Below are 17,727 nucleotides of genomic sequence, written 5' to 3' on the forward strand. Positions count from 1 at the left end.
GATATGATTCTGTTTTCCTGCACCAAGCTGCTCCAAAAGCATAAAAATTGCAAAAATTGCGCTGATCTGCCCCAAAACAGTCTCAAAAGCCAGAATTTCGATGCCCACGACAGCTTCAGCAGGGGCAATTAGGCAGAGTGCTGAGTTGGCAATATGATTTGCTAGAAATTCCAAGACAATGAGACGTTCGCAGACGACATAGACGTGCCCAAGCGTGTTTCTTCTATGCACCTTTCTAATGAAGGCTCCCATGGTGCCGTCATAATTTTCCCTGACTTGTTGTGAAACTTAAGGGAGGACGTGGGGATCAAATCGCGAAAATAGCCAAAAAAAAAAAAACAATTTTTCGAAAACACTCGTTTTGGCATCTGTGGTCTCTTATTTACGCAGTATCTAAACGATTACGCTGAAAACGCACTTTTAAGTGCCCGAAAAAGAAATAATTTTGTAAGTGAGGTCGGGGAAAAAGAAGCCCAAAATCGCGCTAAAACGGCGCAATTCACGGCGTCGTATCTCGTCATTCCTGCCTATGAGCGCCGCCATCTTGGCGTCGTTTCAAAGCTCAAAGTTCCGCCATTCTGGCCCTCTTCGCTTATGATCACAGCATAGAAAAAGCGCAAAAAAAAAACATTGGAGGGGAGTTCTCACGAACCTTGCAATGTACGCGGCGCTCCTATTGGCGAAGCACGTGGCACCGTTGAGAGGCGCTTTTCTATTGGTTGTCGCCACGGCGACGGCCGCTGTGTTTACTGAGTGGAATGCTCGCTGCTTGATCACCAGCGATTCCAACCCTAGGGATTTATCCCTAGATCTAGGGATTTGCTGTGTCTTAAGGGATTTGGTGTTTCTTTTTTTTAATCTAGGGATTTTTGTAAGGTTCTGGGAATGTTGCAATTTGCGACCTAATGATAGGTATGACTCAGGAATTATGTTTTTTGAACTAGAAAAGCTGTAGGGAACGATAATTCTCGCTATTTGCTGTTTTTCATTTAAAATAGCGGTGGTGTTCTGCTGGGCCGAGTGAAGATGATCGCAGTTCTGTGACGAGAGACTCATATGCCGCATACTGGGAAAAATAAAACTTTGTCGTCCTTAGTGTTTAGCATGCACGCGCGTGTCATATTGAGCACCCTGAGCGATTGATGCTTTGTGAAACAAAGAGAAATTTTGTCTTGTAGTGCATATGAAAAAGTGCCAAGTTCAGGCTCGCCGCATGCCTTTACCAGTGCAAAGTATCCGTATACACCTAGTGCGCGCCGACAAAAGCGCCATATGCGGCGAACTCAATCATTGCTCTCGGGAAAGCAATCAGACGGCCGCCGTGGTTTCCTACGTCGTTGTACGTGTGTTTCCGCGTTGTTCACATTTCCGTAGTGAAATAAGCAACGTTCGTCGTATGTGTGGTGGCCGAAACTTCGAGGGATGTCGAATAACAATTGCTGTGGAGTGGAGTGCTCAAACACCTACAAAAACGCGCCCGGAACACGGTTTTACTCACTTACCGCGAGGCCTCCTGAGCAAGAGCGACGGAAGCAATGGATCGCTGCTGTTCGTTGGCAAAGACGAGCCGCTTCGTCATTGTGCGGGTTAACACGTCGCTTCTTGTTCTAATGCATTCGTACTGCCATATCGGTGCTCGCTGGATGCACTCGATCATGTTGACACTGGTAGACGACCAAAGTTATCAGCCTGAGCATGCGTTGGTTTCGTTCGACCGCCGTGCAAGGCACTTCGCTCAAACGTTCTATATTTCAGAAGTGTTGTAGCTCGGGCGAGTTGGTCATCCATGAACTTAACTTGTACTAGCGCGGTACATGTACCGCGCTATTACAAGCTAAGTTCTATATTTATTATTTACAGAAACAAAAATGCAGCAGTGGTTGACTTCAGAAAGAACAAGAAGTGATTGAGACGTCACCTTTGTAAACAAAACAAAGCGGATGTTCACCACCAGCTGCACCTCATAGCTGGATCTTGTTACGCTGGTCTGCGCGACGCACCTTTGATATTCACCGGCATGACGATTCACTCCACGCGGACGTTCGTTCTCCTCCGCAGTCGGTCATCACATGTCTTCTCGGCGACCCTCTTCAAAACTTGTCACTGTCATCTCTTGATACTTAACTCACAGCACTAGATCATCAAACAACATGTCTTCTGCGGTCGAGTGAACGATGCTATCACTAGAACGACATAACTTCTTCGCCGACTAACTCCTCACTGACTGACTCTGCCCCCGCGCGCTTGCTGCGCTTGCATTGCCTGTATCGGCTCGCGCCTCGGTTCGGGAAGGTGCGCATGATTCGTCTGTGCGTAGCACAGCGAAAGCTAGGGAAAGGGCGAGATCCTCTCACCGATTCGTCTGCGGAATCAGACGGCGCCGCTGGCTTGGCTTTGCTTTCTCGAATATCCCGACCTTTCACGTTCGTTGGCTGTGTCGGTGGCGTCTTCTGCGGAGAGGGTAAGAGGCGCCTTTTTATACTTGTTTTTTCGATGCGCGCGCTCTGTCGCGCACGAACCGTCGGCGCCAGGCTTTCATGCCGTCGTTCGAAATCGGCGACGTGCGCTTAGTTAAGCGTTCGTTTGTGACAGACATCGTGCACAAGTCCACTTTCGTAGAGGCCCACGCCTTTCCTGCAGCTGCCAGTGCAGAATTAGTTGTCTGGCACCCGCACGAAGGGGAAATAGCAGCTGCGAACTACATTAATCTCCTCACAGCAAAGCTGTGTAAAGCGCTGTCGTCTGCTCGGCTTCCCGCACGTACTGTCGGCGGCGCCCGCTATGTGGCTATCAGTGGCGCCTCTATAGACGGTGCACAAGGCGTATAAAATAACTTCTGGACCAGGAGACCAGTACTATTGGGCGAGTTGGTACGGATTCTTTATTATGAAAACGGCGTGACGGAAATAGACGAAAAGACTGTTCGTGTGTTTTCAGTATTTCCGTCGCGTCGTATTCATAAGAACGAAAACAGTGACAAAAATATTTGGCAGCGTCTCGTGCACCGCACGGAAGTGACGTCACCTCATTAAAATAAACTTAAAACAACTCACTTGGACAGATTATTACTTTATAATGTGTTAAACCTACACAAATAATAAACAAAAAGTGTTTGACGAGTTAGTTAATGTACATTTGTTAATGACATATCGCAAACACCTTAAATCCAGGGGGCACTGCGAGAGGTAACAGTTTTCTCACTATGATGTGCGGATTGTTGCATTGCTGTTGGAAGTACTGCATTTTCTAGTGTGCGAAATTGCGATGTCAAACGTGGTGTCGTCGAAGATGAGAGTGTCCTTGCAGCCGAGTACCTCATTTTGCTTGTCGAGAAGGGCAAGGTCGACGATGAAATAGATGTTGTTGCACAGTTTATGTGAGTTAACGTCCGGACCCACAAGAAATCCCAGTGCGGCTGCGAATGTTTTTACTAAGCCTGTGATCTGCGATGGCCAATGCTCCTGCACTGCAGGCTTTTCGCAAAGTGCGAACACGTATCGGCCGTTATCATCCGTTGCTAGGTAAATCATGCTGTGCTGTCACCGGCCGTGTTATTCAGCTAGGCAGACAAACTGTTCGGCACTGTTTTGTAGGTAGGTGGGCTAACGCAGTCGGCTGTTGCCATTGGGCATCGTTTATCAAGTGCTGATCGCCTAGAGTACAGCGTAGCCTAGAGCATCACGGCGACACGTCAGTATTTTGAAGCGACTTAGTCTGCCGATTACTTCGTGAGGCGGTGACGGTACACTGAGCGACATAACAAGGTTTTGTGTTGCATATTCGTCGTGGCTACAAGAGACGAAGAGAAACAGTAACTGCTAGCTGCTAAAAAAATGATGGCACGAAACGCGTCCATCATTATCTGTTATGGTTATCATCTGCCAGTCATGCCTTGCACTTGGAACACACGCAATGCGATAGTGCCAGCCGGAGCAAAATTCTAGCGCTATGGTGTCGCCGGCCGAAAGCACAGACTCGCCCAGCGATAGTCAAAGCATGTTGAAGTTCGACTGTACCGAAAGCCACGCTTTACACTGTTCGCGTTCCTTTTCATCGCGACAGTACATCACCACGAGCCGTTCGCGAAATATAGGCGCCCAGTGACTCAATCATGAGACCACGTCTGTAGCAGTACGTCTCCCTGTCCTCAGAGCCTTGATAAACCGTGCAAATCAACATTCTGGACGCGGATGCTGGATGAACCGATGCAGCTAGTGGAGAGGCAGTGATGCAGCCATCTGCATCTGAATTTTGCGTGTCCTCGTGTGTTCGCCGAGAAAGTGCATTGATTCATAAAACAGCGTATCATAGTAAATAGAGCCAATTCTGCGGCGGTCGTCAAACATCGAATATCAAAGGACCTGTAGACAGGACCACCAGCAGCGCTGTAGCAGCAAGTCCGGCTGACGGGAGGCCGATGGGGAGGCATACTCGCTTGCTGACTCGGCGAATTCATGGCATATTCAAACGGCGCGCCAAACCGGAAAACGCATGACGTCACTTCCGTGCTGTGCAGGAGTCGTTTCTGTGTGGGAGCGGCTTGTGCACCGTGCGGCGCAGCAGTCTCTGCCAAAATATTTGGCCATATAGGAAGCTGATCGAAAGTACACAAAATGGCTATTAGCTAGTAAAATAAATGGTCCCTGTATACCTACTGCAAATCCAGCAACGCTGATTGCAAATGTGGAAAATTCACTTCAATGAGTGGCAAAGGGTACTTGACAAATTTGTCTGTCTCTGTAGCGATTTGCGCCATCTGCAAGCCCTTTATGTACAATAATACCGCAGAAAGTGTAGAAGAGCTTCAGTGGCTGTTAATATGATAATTTTTACTTCTTGATAACGTTCATATGAATTAAGCCATAGAGCGAACTATCTTTATCTTTGCTAAAGGTTAATTAACGAGTAATGACATCAGAAAGTCAATCTAGGGATTTTTCTAGCAATCTAGGGTATTTTCAGGGTCAGTCTAGGGATAAAACGATGACTTAGGTTGGCATCACTGTCGATCACTCCGCGGCCGTAAGCACGTGAATCGTCGCTGTTCGAAAGGTGACGCGTGTACGGAGGCAAAGTGCAAGCCTGTTTAGTTTCGTACGGGGGACAGTATCACATGGATCGGGTGAGCCAGTGATTAGATTGGGGCGTACCGACTGGCTTGTCGGCACGTCGTGTCATCGCTTGCCGGGGCAGTAATAAAGCGACAGTGATGTAAACCATAGCGCTTTATCATCAAAACGCTTACTACTTATCAGATGACGTGCGAGTGCCGCTTTACCGGCTTACTTCGGAGACGCAGGGGTGCAACAGCTGCGCCAATGTGATACAGTTCCTTATTTTTGCGCCAAGCTGAGCCAAAATTGTTAAATTTGTTGAAATTGCGCCACGCTGCGCCAAAATGCCCGACCAGCTTCAAAATTTTCTCAGTTGCGCAAATTTTAGTGAGAAATGGAGGCCGCGTTGGTCATCTGCGGTGTGGGCATCATCATCCAATACAGACGCGCAGACCCTAACCCCCCCCCGCGAAAGAAAAAAAAAAAGTCACAGTTTCACCCCAAGGACGAAGCAATGAATGCGATAGCAACAAATTGTAATATTAATGAGACTTTGTAACAAATAGGATATAAATGTGAAGAAAGTAAAGTGGACGAAAAGATAACTTGCCACCGGCAGGGACCGAACCTGCGACCTTCGAATAACGCGTCCGATGCTCTACCACTGAGCTACGGCAGCGGTCATCCTCTCGTCCACTTTATGGGGTATATATTTAAACTTAGGAGCGTTAGTCAGCGCCAATAGCAGCCATGGCGGTGAGTATGGAACACTCTTTCTTCTGCCTGTTGGCGTCACGTAACACGTGATCTTTTTACGAGCTGGCAGCTGACCAATAATCTCTCGCGTACTACCTAAGGCATCGAGTCTGCCAGAACGAGACCCTTTGCTATGAATGAAGGAAAGAAGATGGCTTTTAAGGGCTCGTTTTTCTTTGTTAAACACAATATTAATGAGAACTAACAGACAATAATGCCAAGGAAAGTGTAGGGGGTGTTTTTTGAAGTAATTAGAATGTAAATGTGAAGAAAGTAAAGTGGTCGAAAAGATAACTTGCCGCTGGCAGGGACCGAACCTGCGACCTTTGAATAACGCGTCCGATGCTCTACCACTGAGCTACGGCGGCGGTCATCCTTTCGTCCACTTTATGAGGTATATATGTACATTTAAACCTAGGAGTGTTAGTCAGCGCCAATCGCAGCCATGGCGGCGAGTGTGGAACACTTCCTTCTGCCTGTTGGCGTCACGTGACGCCATGCGCATGCGCATACCGTCTCTCTGCGCACGCACATACCCTCTCCTTACACCTCCTCCCCACTTCCCCTCTTCTCTCCTCCTCTCCCCTACCCCTCTCCACTTCCCCTCTCCTCTCCTACGCTGCCCCCTTCTCGCGCGCCTGTCGACCGCGTTCCCCGCTCGCCCTGTGAGAATTAACGGCCAGGCTAGAGGGAAGACACAACGCGCGTAGCGTTCCTCTTCGCGTTCCACGACGCGAGATCGGTAACATGCCCAACGAACGCCAACGGAACGCGATCGTGCAAGTGCTCCGGCTTCGCATCGCCTCATGGTCCCCTTTAGCGGGAAAGGGTGTAATATTTTTTTTTCGTTTTTCTTTTGCAAACGTTTATCAAGGGAACCTAGTTTGCAGGACCTTTTTCAATTATTTTGCATGTTGTTACTTGGGCTGATAGGTCGTGTGGTTTGTGAAAAGGTAGTGTAGCTCATACCTGGCGATAATCTGTTAAAACACTTTCTCCAGAGGCTGTTTCATTGTTGTGTGTTGTATTCTAAGCCAATTAAAATATGTTCTTGTCCCCCTAAATTGCGGCAAATTAATTTTTTCAAGCTTCTATGACAACATATTAAATGCCGCTAACTGCTTCAAGTTAAGGTCTTCCTGCTCCAAAATTGAAATTTTGCTGCTCCAAAAACTGCTCCCAGTTCAATTTCAGCTGTCTCACCCCTGAGAGTCGTATGACACTGAATACTACGTTCACTGAACCACTCTTCACGAACAGACTGTTGAATGTGGCATCAAAATCCATCGTCCGTGACAAACAAGGATTGCTTAAAGATGCTTGGGAGCAAGGTGACAACATGGAATGCAGCAACTCTGCTCATTTATGCCATATGTTCTGTTCTGTGACATTCTGCTGATCATGTCAGAAAATTGAGCAAGAGCCAGGCTGGCACCGGTTTTATTTGAGAACCATGTGGTAGTAAAACCCACAAATGTAAAACCATGTGTAAAATAAGAATAAGATAAAGTAGTGTGATGGATATTTAAATGTTTCAGCCAGAAATCTTGTCTTTGTCAGGGCAGTCTGTAACGAAAACAATGTGCATTATATTCACAAGAGTGTTGGCTGCATGCTCGTAGTGCCATAAATCACTGTGCAAATGTAACTCAAGCCGGCGGTTATGCAGGTGGCTACCTGTCATTGATGGGGCTGGCGCAGCGGCCCGACATTTTCAAGGTAGCCGTTGCTGGGGCACCGGTCACCTCGTGGGAGCTCTATGATACCGGCTACACAGAGCGCTACATGGGTTCCCCCCAGGACAACCCTCAGGGCTACAGAAGAGGGTCGGTGCTCTCCTACATCTCGCAGCTGCCCAGTGAGCAGAATCGGCTGCTCATAGTGCATGGCCTGATGGACGAAAATGTGCACTTCACACACACCAGCCAGCTGGTGGCCGCCCTTGTCAAAGCGGGAAAGCCTTACCAGCTTCAGGTACTGGGAGGCCGCTTGCCTAGGCATTGCCCATGTGTTGGTTTTTCTGGTAATTCAATCAGTGCTCTTCAATTATTTGGCAGTTTGCATCACTGAGCTGGCATTGGTTGGGTTGCAGGTGTACCCAGCTGAACGACACAGTCTACGGCACTTGGACACAAGTGAGCACTACGAGACCACGCTACTCAGCTTCCTGCAGGACAACCTCTGACTCTGCCAGTAGATGGCATGGTTGCAGATCCGTGTTTCCAAAATGGTGCGAAAACCAGGGCTCCCAAGCCAGCCGTCGCTTTGCCATGCCGTGGCGGTTATTCGCACTACTTTTCTGGTTGTGGAAGGCGATGGAAGGTATTCATTCACGGCTGCCACGTAGCAGCGCTGCCTACTGGCTCCTCCACGCTACAGAGCAGCACACGCCCTGAAAGTGAGCTGCATTCGAGTGGCTAAACATCATGCTCAGAGCACACAGGCTGATGCTGCTGCAGTGGCCCAGAACAAGGTTTTCTGCTTGTGCTTTGCCCAGCAATGTGACCCTTGCTGTCTTAGCAGGCACAGTGGTAGTGCAGCTTAGGCTGGCCATTGTGGCTCAATCACATGGGTTGCAAGAAACCAGTGCTCTGGTACCAATCAGCTGCCGTGTCGTTGACCCTGCAGTGTCATAAGGGAAAGTGTTTTGGTTTACTCACCAAGTGTGTCATATGCCAATCAGCATTGATTGCTGGATGCAGTCACTAACAGTGTGCATTCTTGTCAGCGTGTGAAGTCTTCTGTGTGATTCCCCATCTGTGCCTGGTGATAACAGTGACTTGCTAGGTGTGACTTTTAACAGGACAATTGTGTGTATAAAAGTGATCAAACACCCTCACAGGGGAAAGCCTGCTCTTGTGAGCAGGTTTTTGCAGTCTCTAAGGCAGGGGAGTGTCAATGTATGCAGTTATCTTTCCTGACTGTTTTTTCTGAACTTGCGGCGATATTTTATTACATTTAACTAGGTAGGTCTCCTATGCATACTTTACAATGTGTGGTTACAGAGGTGCCTTGAAAATTGGCACGAATGTGTTGTGTTTGACTGCAGACCTTCGCATGTCATTTGACAACACACTGATGTGACAGCTCTTTTTTTTTTTTTTTTCGATCATATCACCTGTAGTGGAGGGCTGGAATGACTGTGCCATTGGCTCTCACTTATGCCAGTAATGACATTGCAAATGCTAGGTAGGAAAAGCAAGATTAATGCTTACCTAATGTCTTTTATTTATGTTAACACATGCTCCAGCATGTTAGTGCTGATGTTGCCAACATGCTAGTACGTATTGCTATTGTGAAATAGTTAATTTACATGGTGAGGAAGTCTGTGTGGTATCATGAATGAAATCATTGCAGGATCTTCATAAATGATTTTGGGCAGATGTAAATTCCTTCTTGAAGGTTGTACTAGATGGATTGCTTGTGGCAAATGACATGGAAATCTGATTGCTGTGTCATTCTCGTGAGCTGCATTTGGGGATATGTTCAGGTGTACTGGTTGGATAGTTAAAGAAAAAATATTAAGGAAGAAATACAAAATTTCAGCTTTCTTTTTCCACGATTTATTCGACTCCACTGCTGTCAATAATTTTTCCGCATGACTTTTGCCTGCTGGTTGAGCATGAGACATCACTACTGTGCTTATGTTCTAACTCTTCTTTCACGAGTCAACAAATCAAGTGCTGCATTGTGGGAAATAAAGAAAAGTGCTGTTCAAACTACTTTCCACTTGACCAGACATCCTCCTTTCCCTCACATTTCAAACTTTCATAGTGCGGAGGCTAATTAATTTTTACATTTGTAGAAATAGTCCATTTAGTAAGTGTATTTGTCCCTCCTTTTTTTTAGTGAATATATGAATTGAGAGAACCTGACATTTCATGTTAGCATGGTGATAGATGCTGTCAGAGAATCAACTGATTTGTATTTTTACTGCAGAAGCCCATAAGCTTTTCAAACCATGGTGTTATTACCCCGGAAACACGCCTGCTTGAAGGGCATAACAAATGTCATTGCAGAATCAAATAGGCACACTGTGTAAAAAAAGCAGGAGGAATAAATGGTTCTTCTGAAAGCAAAAAATAAAAATCAGCACACATGCACAAATGTGAAATACAGGAGTTTGAGGCCAGTATTCACAAACCAACCTTATCTTAACGCTATAAGGCGGCCTTTCGTAAGGAAGGGAAAAGTGTAAGGATAAGAAAAGGTCTCAGTGCAGTTTCATAAACTCGCCTTATTTGGTTTTAAGGCAGCCTTACGGAAGGCGGCCTTCGTCATAAGGAACGAGCATGGGAGCGAGGCTATCAACTTTTACTGACTCATTGTTGGTTTATTAGCAAGAAAAAAAAGCTGTATGCTCGTCAAAACAATAAGAAAAACGCAGGAATGCATACCCGTGCAAATTTCGGTAAGAACGTGCCTCGTTTTGCCGCACAGTTTGCTCCTTTTCTCTGCTAACGTTTTACCGTTGTCATAGCAACCGGCGGCTCGCGTAGACGCGCCGGTCCACGAAACGCTGGTTTCTACGAGGGCACCGACAGGCGCGTGAAGTTGCGAGCGGTTTTTCTCCGTCTGCCTGCGTGTGTGCGTGTGGCTGTTTGCGTGAGTCATACATACGCTTCTTACTGAGTACAACAGAAAGGCAAAAATTGAATTTCAATGAAGATTCAGCGCTTGTATTCGACTTGAAAGCGTCGCATTAGGTACTTTTAGCTGGGCATTGACGGTCCGCTCCGGTCAGACCGGCGAATGCACACGAACGCGTAGAAGGAACTGTAGTGCGCGTGACTCAGTTAGCACCCAAACACGTTGAAAGAACTGTAGTGCGCGTGCGCAGAGCGATCGTGGGACCGGCGAAACGTAGAATGCATCTCGCTCCGCTCGTGAAGCCAACTGACCCGAGCGTGAAGATGCGTCCACTTGGTTTTGCCGTCGTTTTGCACCCGAGCTCACCGCGTCTCGGCAAAAGGCGCTCGTCAAAAACACGAAATGTATGTAGTGAAACCTCGGTGATACGATCACAGCTCATACGAATTTTGGGGTGATACGAATTTTTCGTTGGTCCCGGCCAAGGCCCATTGTCCTGCAATGTAATGGAGTACGGTTGTTGCGAACCGATTTTCACCCAGCGACGTTTGATACGAACGTACGCTAGTGCTGTCCACGGTGTCGCGGAAGACGTGCCAAGCACGTGCGAGCGCGGGAACGCAAGCGTGGGCATGCGCGCCGCACCGCCAAATCGTCAGAATCATGGCGTAAGAAAAACAATTTTCTTATGGTCAGAATAAACCTTCAGACACACGTCACGGCCTCCGAGATTGTGTGCGCGAATCTTTGAGGCTCTTATGTGCCTCGGTGTGCCTTCGTGTTTAGATTACAGAGGACATTAGCGCCATACTTTTTTTTTTTTCTCTAACGCGTTGACGTGGGCTGCGGCCCTGAAAAACAATAATTGAAAATGTTCGCCAGCTTTCTTTTGTCTCATGCTAAGTTTCCATGCTTTCTGGTGATACGAATTTCGGATGATACTAATATTTTTGGTGATCCCGCGAGATTCGTATCACCGAGGTTTCACTGTAGTTCCTGCACTCTCTCTGGACGCTACATCTGTGAGGGGCTGAGCGTAAGCGACGCTCAGCAAGAGCCTATTGTGATAGCGAAGAATTGTGATTGCACGCGGTGTTAGTGAAGGACAACGCGAGAAAGCAGCGGCTACATGAGTGCAAAAATGGGTAAAAAATATCCTATCCTGCAGTGAAACACGTCGGCTTCCGCACCGTACCCCGACTGATTTTTTCACACGTTCAATAATGCGGGGCAGTATGGCAGAGGTATCTCCACCAAGTCACCATTCACAATTTGAAGAGTCCCTGCGCCGTAGAAACAGAGCGCCACCAGCAGGAGCGGTGGCACGAGAAAACCGACGTAGTGGGGGCTCGTTTCTTGCGGCAAGCTCGGGGACAAAGTGCTCGCTTCGAGAAGCGGAATCTGCTCAGCAAAACACCGTCGCTGAACTCTTCCCTGAAATTTTGATGGTTGCCGAACACTCGCACCGTTAATTGCACATATGGACGCTCATCGTGTACGTCACCTTTTCTTTAATGACTTTGTAGAGCTTCTTGCGTAATCAGCCATAGCGGGCCGCATAAGTGGCGCCTTAAGGTACCTGCCAGGCTACCTTATCGAACGCCACCTTATCACGGCGATAAGGTTAAGGAAAGGTTGAATTGAGGCATAAGGTTTGTTTATGCAACGCGTTAAAGTGCCGAAAAGGTAAGGAGGGCAAAAGATAAGGATAAGGTTGGTTTGTGAATACGGGCCTGAGTGCAGTGATTTAAAAAGAAAATGTTGGTTGAGTTAGTTTTGTGCTTTGACTTTAGCATTTTATAACCCAGAAAAGCCAGTCTTTGAATCCTAGGGTTGTCTGGAACCTGCTTTGAACTTGTGCTGCACTAAACACTTCTGTAGTGCCATGTGACATAAGGAAAGCTTTGAGTGACTTCGCAGGCAAGATCTTTATGCCCATTGCAGCGCATTCACCGGTGGTTTGTGGCATCGGTTGAGTTTGGGTAGTGGCACCTTGGAGAGTTCACATGTTCAACAACTTTAATATGCAGCATTTTGCTGCTTGACTGGCTCTAGGGCTGTAGTGGCGCTCTATTTAGAGCCTGGTATAGTAAATTGTGTTTTGAATTGCATAAGGCAATGGAAGAATTGAATAAAGTGATGAACAAGGGTACATACAGACTTGTGGCACTGATTTCTATGTTTCAAGTTCCTGTGCAGGAGCTGGTAGAGCTTGAAATGCAACTGCCTAAGCAGTAGATGTGCATCATTCACATTTGCTCTACTTTTAGTTGACACGACCCTGTTGTTTAAGTGACGACATAGCCAGGTGTGCAGCTAGGATTTTATTTCAGAAGCCACTCTGCATTCCTGTGTGTGTGTGTGTGCGCGCGTGTGTGTTAATGGCCGATCACCCGTAGTGGGTCGAGCCATATCACAGGACCCAACCAATCAACGCGCCGACCCAGCAGCGGCGACAGCCAGAATGGAACACTCGCTACCTACACGCGTCAGCATCGTTCACTCTGGAGGACATGGACGCGCCTGAGAAAGATCCTCCGGCGACCAAAAGCGAAAAGCCGACGCAGAAGCGGGCAAAGCGGGACGAACGTTCTCGCCGGCGCGCCGAAAGCCATGAGGTATCGCAGGCTTCCCGACGTAGCGACACGGCGGGGTCGCAGCTAAGCTCGGGGTTGACTGGTGTCGACGACAGGTCTCACGTCTCGCGGCGTTCTAGCGGTTCCCGTCGCACTCGGCGTTCCGCGTCCCGTGAGTCCAGCAAGCATGTGCCTCCCGATAACGCGCGGGCCGAGGTTGCAGTGTCGCCAGTGTCGCGTCCCGAGATTACGCCGGATATTCACGTCGCGCCGCTTGCTCGGATTGCTTCACCACTTCCGGATGTTCCTCATCCACCGGTCACCCCGGCGTCGCCATTCGTCCTTCCGTTGGCCGGCGACCCGGCTCCAGCGGAGGCGTCGGGAGCCGTGCCCTCGCTGGATGAGACCTCTGAGAAGCCTACGTGCGTGGCGCCTGGCGCTTCGATGGAGCCGCCAAGGCGCGCGTCCAAACAGGAAGCACCGGCAGGGACGCTGCAGGCCATCGCGACAGAACCGGAAGCGGCGCCGGCTGAACAGCTGCGCCCCGAGGAAGCCGCTGAACAACGGCCGGAGCCTGTTCAGACAGCTCGCACCAGCAATGCACCGGTATACCACTTATATTGCGGGCGGTCATTATAGGCTCGTATTCAGACTTCTCCATGTTCAGCCTGCTTGTCAGATTTTCGCTGCCTGCCTCGTATCCTAGAAAGAGAATGGAAATGGGTGCCAGCTGGAGATCTTTATATATCTGCATGTCCATCTGCATGTCCATGCCGACATCGAAACGTGCGCGCTCTCTCTCCCGGGACCTGTCGATTGCCCACGGTGGGCGGACACCGCTTTCGATCCACCGCTCCGACCGATCCCTTTGAAATGCGCGCCTGAGAGAAGAAAAGGCAAGTTGTGCGCGCGCGACATCCAGCTGGCAAAGAGCCTACATAAGGGACTCGTGCTACAGTGCGGTAGTCGTACGTACGCCCTCTGCTAGCGGGCTTTACCAGCGGGTAGGGTGCCTTGATGCCCGCGCTCTCCGCGCATCGAGGCACTCTACCAGCGGGCCGTACCTCCCGCCACCTGGTTACCTAAAAAGGAGCCCGAAGAGGTGGCCTAGTGAAAGATCGCCAACGTCAGTGTAAGCGCTCGAACCAACGATTTTAGACTCGAACGCAAGCGTCCTAGCTTCCGTTTTCTATGTGGGAATCGCGTCAATGCTCATGCATTGGTGGTGAGAGAAATGCCCGACCAGACATTAAACGTGGGTGTCTGTCGAAAACGAGTTGTTTGAAATTTTGAAATTCTTAAAACTTATCTCGGCGGATCGAGGGTTCTGAATCTGATATAATCCAGGACAGTCCAGAAGAATCGCGGTCCAGAAGAAATGCTGTAGCTCTGAGGATCTTTACTATATTCACAAAACGAAGCAGGATACCAGGAGCGTAGCCAGAAATTTATTGGGGGAGACGGAATGGGTTCGCGACCTCCCTTTATGTAACGTCTTGCGTTACATGCATACACACAAAATTGAAAATTCCGAGGGAAGAGCTTGAATCCCCCAAACACCGACGTCATTTCCGTAACGAAAATGATGTCAGTGAAGTCTTGCTGGATCCCGGCATAAAACACTTTCCCGTTAAAAACGCATAGCAAGCAACCGCAGACAGAAAAGATATGGAGAGTAGTGGTTTCGTAGGACGAACTCGCCGCAGTATAGACCTTTTCAAAGGAGAGAAGAAACACCTCTCTGCAGGGCTTAGTCTCCCTTCATCGGAGGGGAAGGGGGGCCCTAAGGGCGGCGAGCGATATATATATATATATATATATAATCTGTGTGAAAGGCAGTTTCGTCAGAACTCTCGCAGGCCACAGAACTGGGTTATTTTTGATATACGATCACAGTGTAGTAAAGCCGACTGTCTAAAAATTGAGCGAATGCTTATGAATGCTACACAAAGAAATATATCATTCAGAATCTATCTCGCGTGTTTGATCAATGTGCCGATCCAATCAACCACTACAAACAGGGCATTTTAGAAATATTTTTTTCAAAAATAACTTGGGATGTCAAAGGACAACGATATGCGAACTCATACCAAATAAGTCTAGCTGCAAAGCAGAACATTAGTTCGCTCACTGCACTGAGAACCTCAAGCACGGCAACGCTATATTTCATTTTTACACGTACCTCCCTAAAAAGTAGGCAAAATACATGCGTATTTTGCATTGCAACAGACTCGTAATACACAACTAAACGAATGAAGACTGGCTGTTGAGCTAAAGAGACGAAGGTGAACCTTTACCGATTGACGAACAGGCAGCCTCACGCACAGGTGCCTCGTTCAAAAGTGTGTTGTAGAGCACTGCACGGGCCGATTTTTCCGGCCCGCTCGAGCCCGGCCCGGTGTTCCTAAATGTGGCCCGTACCCGGCCCGGGCCCGAAAGGTTTGGGCCCGGCCCGGCCCGGCCCGTTTCAGCTAGTTATGCCTTGAGCATAAAGGAGGCACTGTCCAACCTTCGGTGATTGTGAAGATACCTGCCGCACACAAGATATTTTCTAGAGATTGTTTTAGGAACTTCTTTCAGTGTCACAACTTTCACCGGTACTGTGTATACTTTCGGTGACTTACGCGCGTAACACTCTTGCGAAATGATTGCAGGGCAATATAAAATATAATTGGAGTCGTAGCTGGCTCTTTCATGTACGCACGCAGTGCTAACCATGCAATCTCATTTTTGCATTTCAAAGAACAACTACAAAATATAATACTTTCATAAAGTGGAGAAAAAAGCATGGCAGACATTTTTAGGTTGAGTCTACATCAACTGCATACGAGCTAGGGCTGTTGAGTAAAAGTAGCAAGTCTCCTGCAAACTTCATCTATTGCACAATGCAATGAAAAAAAAAAAAAAAAACGTGCTCTAGCTGCTTCTGGGAGGATTACACCAGGCTGGGCAGCGTTACATAAATTAAAGCTGTCGTGTTGACTCCTCGGCAGGCAACTGCATCCAACCTACTCTACGTTTTCGTGTTCAAAACAACAAGTTTCTTTGTCCCTCCCTTCTTCCCTGAGTCACCGCCACCGTCACCGTCACTCGGGGAAACGAGTGTCTCTATGGTCTGGCGCATCGCCACTAGTAATGGGAAAATCAACAACGGCGTTTGCCCTGGGATAAGAGTCGCTCCGCATCTTGCACTTAAAATGCACGAAAAACAGCTCCTGAGATATTAATGACTCACAAGTCGCGTTGGCCAGTCTACGGGCATGCGAGCGTAGCTGCATACTCGAAATGTTTCCCTAGATACAAACGTGCACATCTTATACACACTAATCTAGGCAGCTTACCGTTGTTTTCCTTACACGGTACCCAAGAACGTCTTTCACTCACTATAATGGCGGAAACTTATATTAGGCGTTTCTTGAAATCCCGTGTAGCATACCGATGGAGCAAAATTGTAGACGTCTTGTACTGTGCAATTTCTATGCACGCCAATGCACTCCAGGTGGTTTAAATTACCTGGAGCCCTCAACGACGGCGTCTCACATAGCCTGGGTCACTTCGGGAAGTTGAACCCCACAAAACAACAAAAACAAAGCCACACAACGTACACACGCAATTATACCTATACGTATGAGACCCGGGCCTAATACGGGCCTGGCTCAGGCCCGAGCCCGACCCGAGCCCGAAGATCAAGGGCCCGAGCCCGGCCCGGGCCCGATCCAAGAACCCCTTACCCGGCCCGGGCTTTCGGGCCGGCCCGGGCCCGTGCAGTGCTCTAGTGTGTTGTGCCAAGAAGCTCAGTCGAACATGGCATGGTGTGTAGCGTTTCGGGCAATTGCATCCAGCAGTACGATGAAACCTGTTTCTTTTTTCGATGATGCCTCATCAACCAAATAATTGTGATTAAATCATTATTCAAAAGATTGGAGAGCTGTAATTCTCCTGCATAAAAAAACACTACTGCATAAGCACTACTGCATAAAAAAAATCAACTCCATTGCTTGTCAAATGAGTGCCGTAGTGCTACAGTTGACCAGCCAAGTGGGGGCCGAGCCGCTCCTTAAAAATTGGGAAGAAGGGGGGCGCCCCCCGCCCCCCCCCCTGATTTTAAGCCCTGCCTTTCTGGACTGTGGCACGGGAGTACAAAGGCTGACGTCACAGCCTCGGCAGTTCAATTTAGGGGGGTCATGCCTATTTAGCACAGCCCAAAGGGGATCATGGCGGCGCCCGAGAGCCTTCTGTGAAAAGGCCAGGAGATGAGGGCGAAAATTCTCGATGGTAGGTAATGTTGTTGCAGACGCCGTTTCCCTGCAGATGCCTTACTCAGTCTTGCTTTTCTTGCATCGACGTGCACGAGGAAGAGGGACCAGAGTCGAAGCGCCCTGTTGTCATCGCTGCGATGGCCATAATCGTCTTCGTACTGGTGGTGGCAATACTCAAGCACCTTCGCGCCTCAACCGCCGACGTCACCGGATGCGTGGGCTGCGCAAACAGCACGCAGTCGATCTAGCTGGCTGTTCCCGATGCCTCATGGGACGACGACACGGAGTGCACGTGACCGGGGCCGGGAACCGGCCTGCGTGAACAGGGGGAACACCCATTGGCTTGCTTGTCGCTCTCGGTCGTGGGTCCTGGGCAGAGAACTGATGTTGTTGCTTTGCATACGTTTGCCTGACATACCGCTGCTCACGACCTGCCGTCGGGCCGCACGCGCAGCCGTTGTGTTTTGAACAGTACGTCGAGCTGTTTTACGC

The 17,727-nt window shown here is 48.7% G+C and overlaps 2 protein-coding genes across 3 annotated transcripts in view; both read left to right on the top strand.

The window, feature by feature from the left end:
- The window catches only part of LOC119393181 (dipeptidyl peptidase 9), an 86,692-nt gene extending 78,690 nt beyond the window's left edge, over positions 1 to 8,002 (top strand). For both annotated transcript variants that reach the window (XM_037660019.2, XM_049416135.1), the window contains exons 17-18: positions 7,480 to 7,784; positions 7,903 to 8,002. In XM_037660019.2, the coding sequence (XP_037515947.1) occupies positions 7,480 to 7,784; positions 7,903 to 7,995 (398 nt within the window). In that variant the 3' untranslated portion in view covers positions 7,996 to 8,002. The remainder of the gene's footprint in view (positions 1 to 7,479; positions 7,785 to 7,902) is intronic.
- A 30-nt stretch (positions 8,003 to 8,032) lies between these two features.
- LOC119393184 (translation initiation factor IF-2-like) lies at positions 8,033 to 17,483 on the top strand. The gene is made up of 2 exons (XM_037660024.2): positions 8,033 to 13,582; positions 17,331 to 17,483. Exons 1-2 carry the CDS (start codon positions 12,914 to 12,916, stop codon positions 17,481 to 17,483), a joined length of 822 nt encoding a protein of 273 aa, XP_037515952.1. The 5' UTR covers positions 8,033 to 12,913.
- Positions 17,484 to 17,727: the final 244 nt, after the last annotated feature.

This window comes from Rhipicephalus sanguineus, chromosome 5, assembly GCF_013339695.2.
Source record: "Rhipicephalus sanguineus isolate Rsan-2018 chromosome 5, BIME_Rsan_1.4, whole genome shotgun sequence".
In the NCBI taxonomy this organism is placed as follows: Eukaryota; Metazoa; Arthropoda; class Arachnida; order Ixodida; family Ixodidae; genus Rhipicephalus; species Rhipicephalus sanguineus.

Coding starts and splice junctions, on each gene's coding strand:
- LOC119393184 (XM_037660024.2), top strand. CDS start 12,914: ATGGACGCGCCTGAGAAAGATCCTCCGGCGACCAAAAGCGAAAAGCCG. Junction 13,583..17,330: donor CTCGCACCAGCAATGCACCG/GTATACCACTTA, acceptor GACGTGCACGAG/GAAGAGGGACCAGAGTCGAA.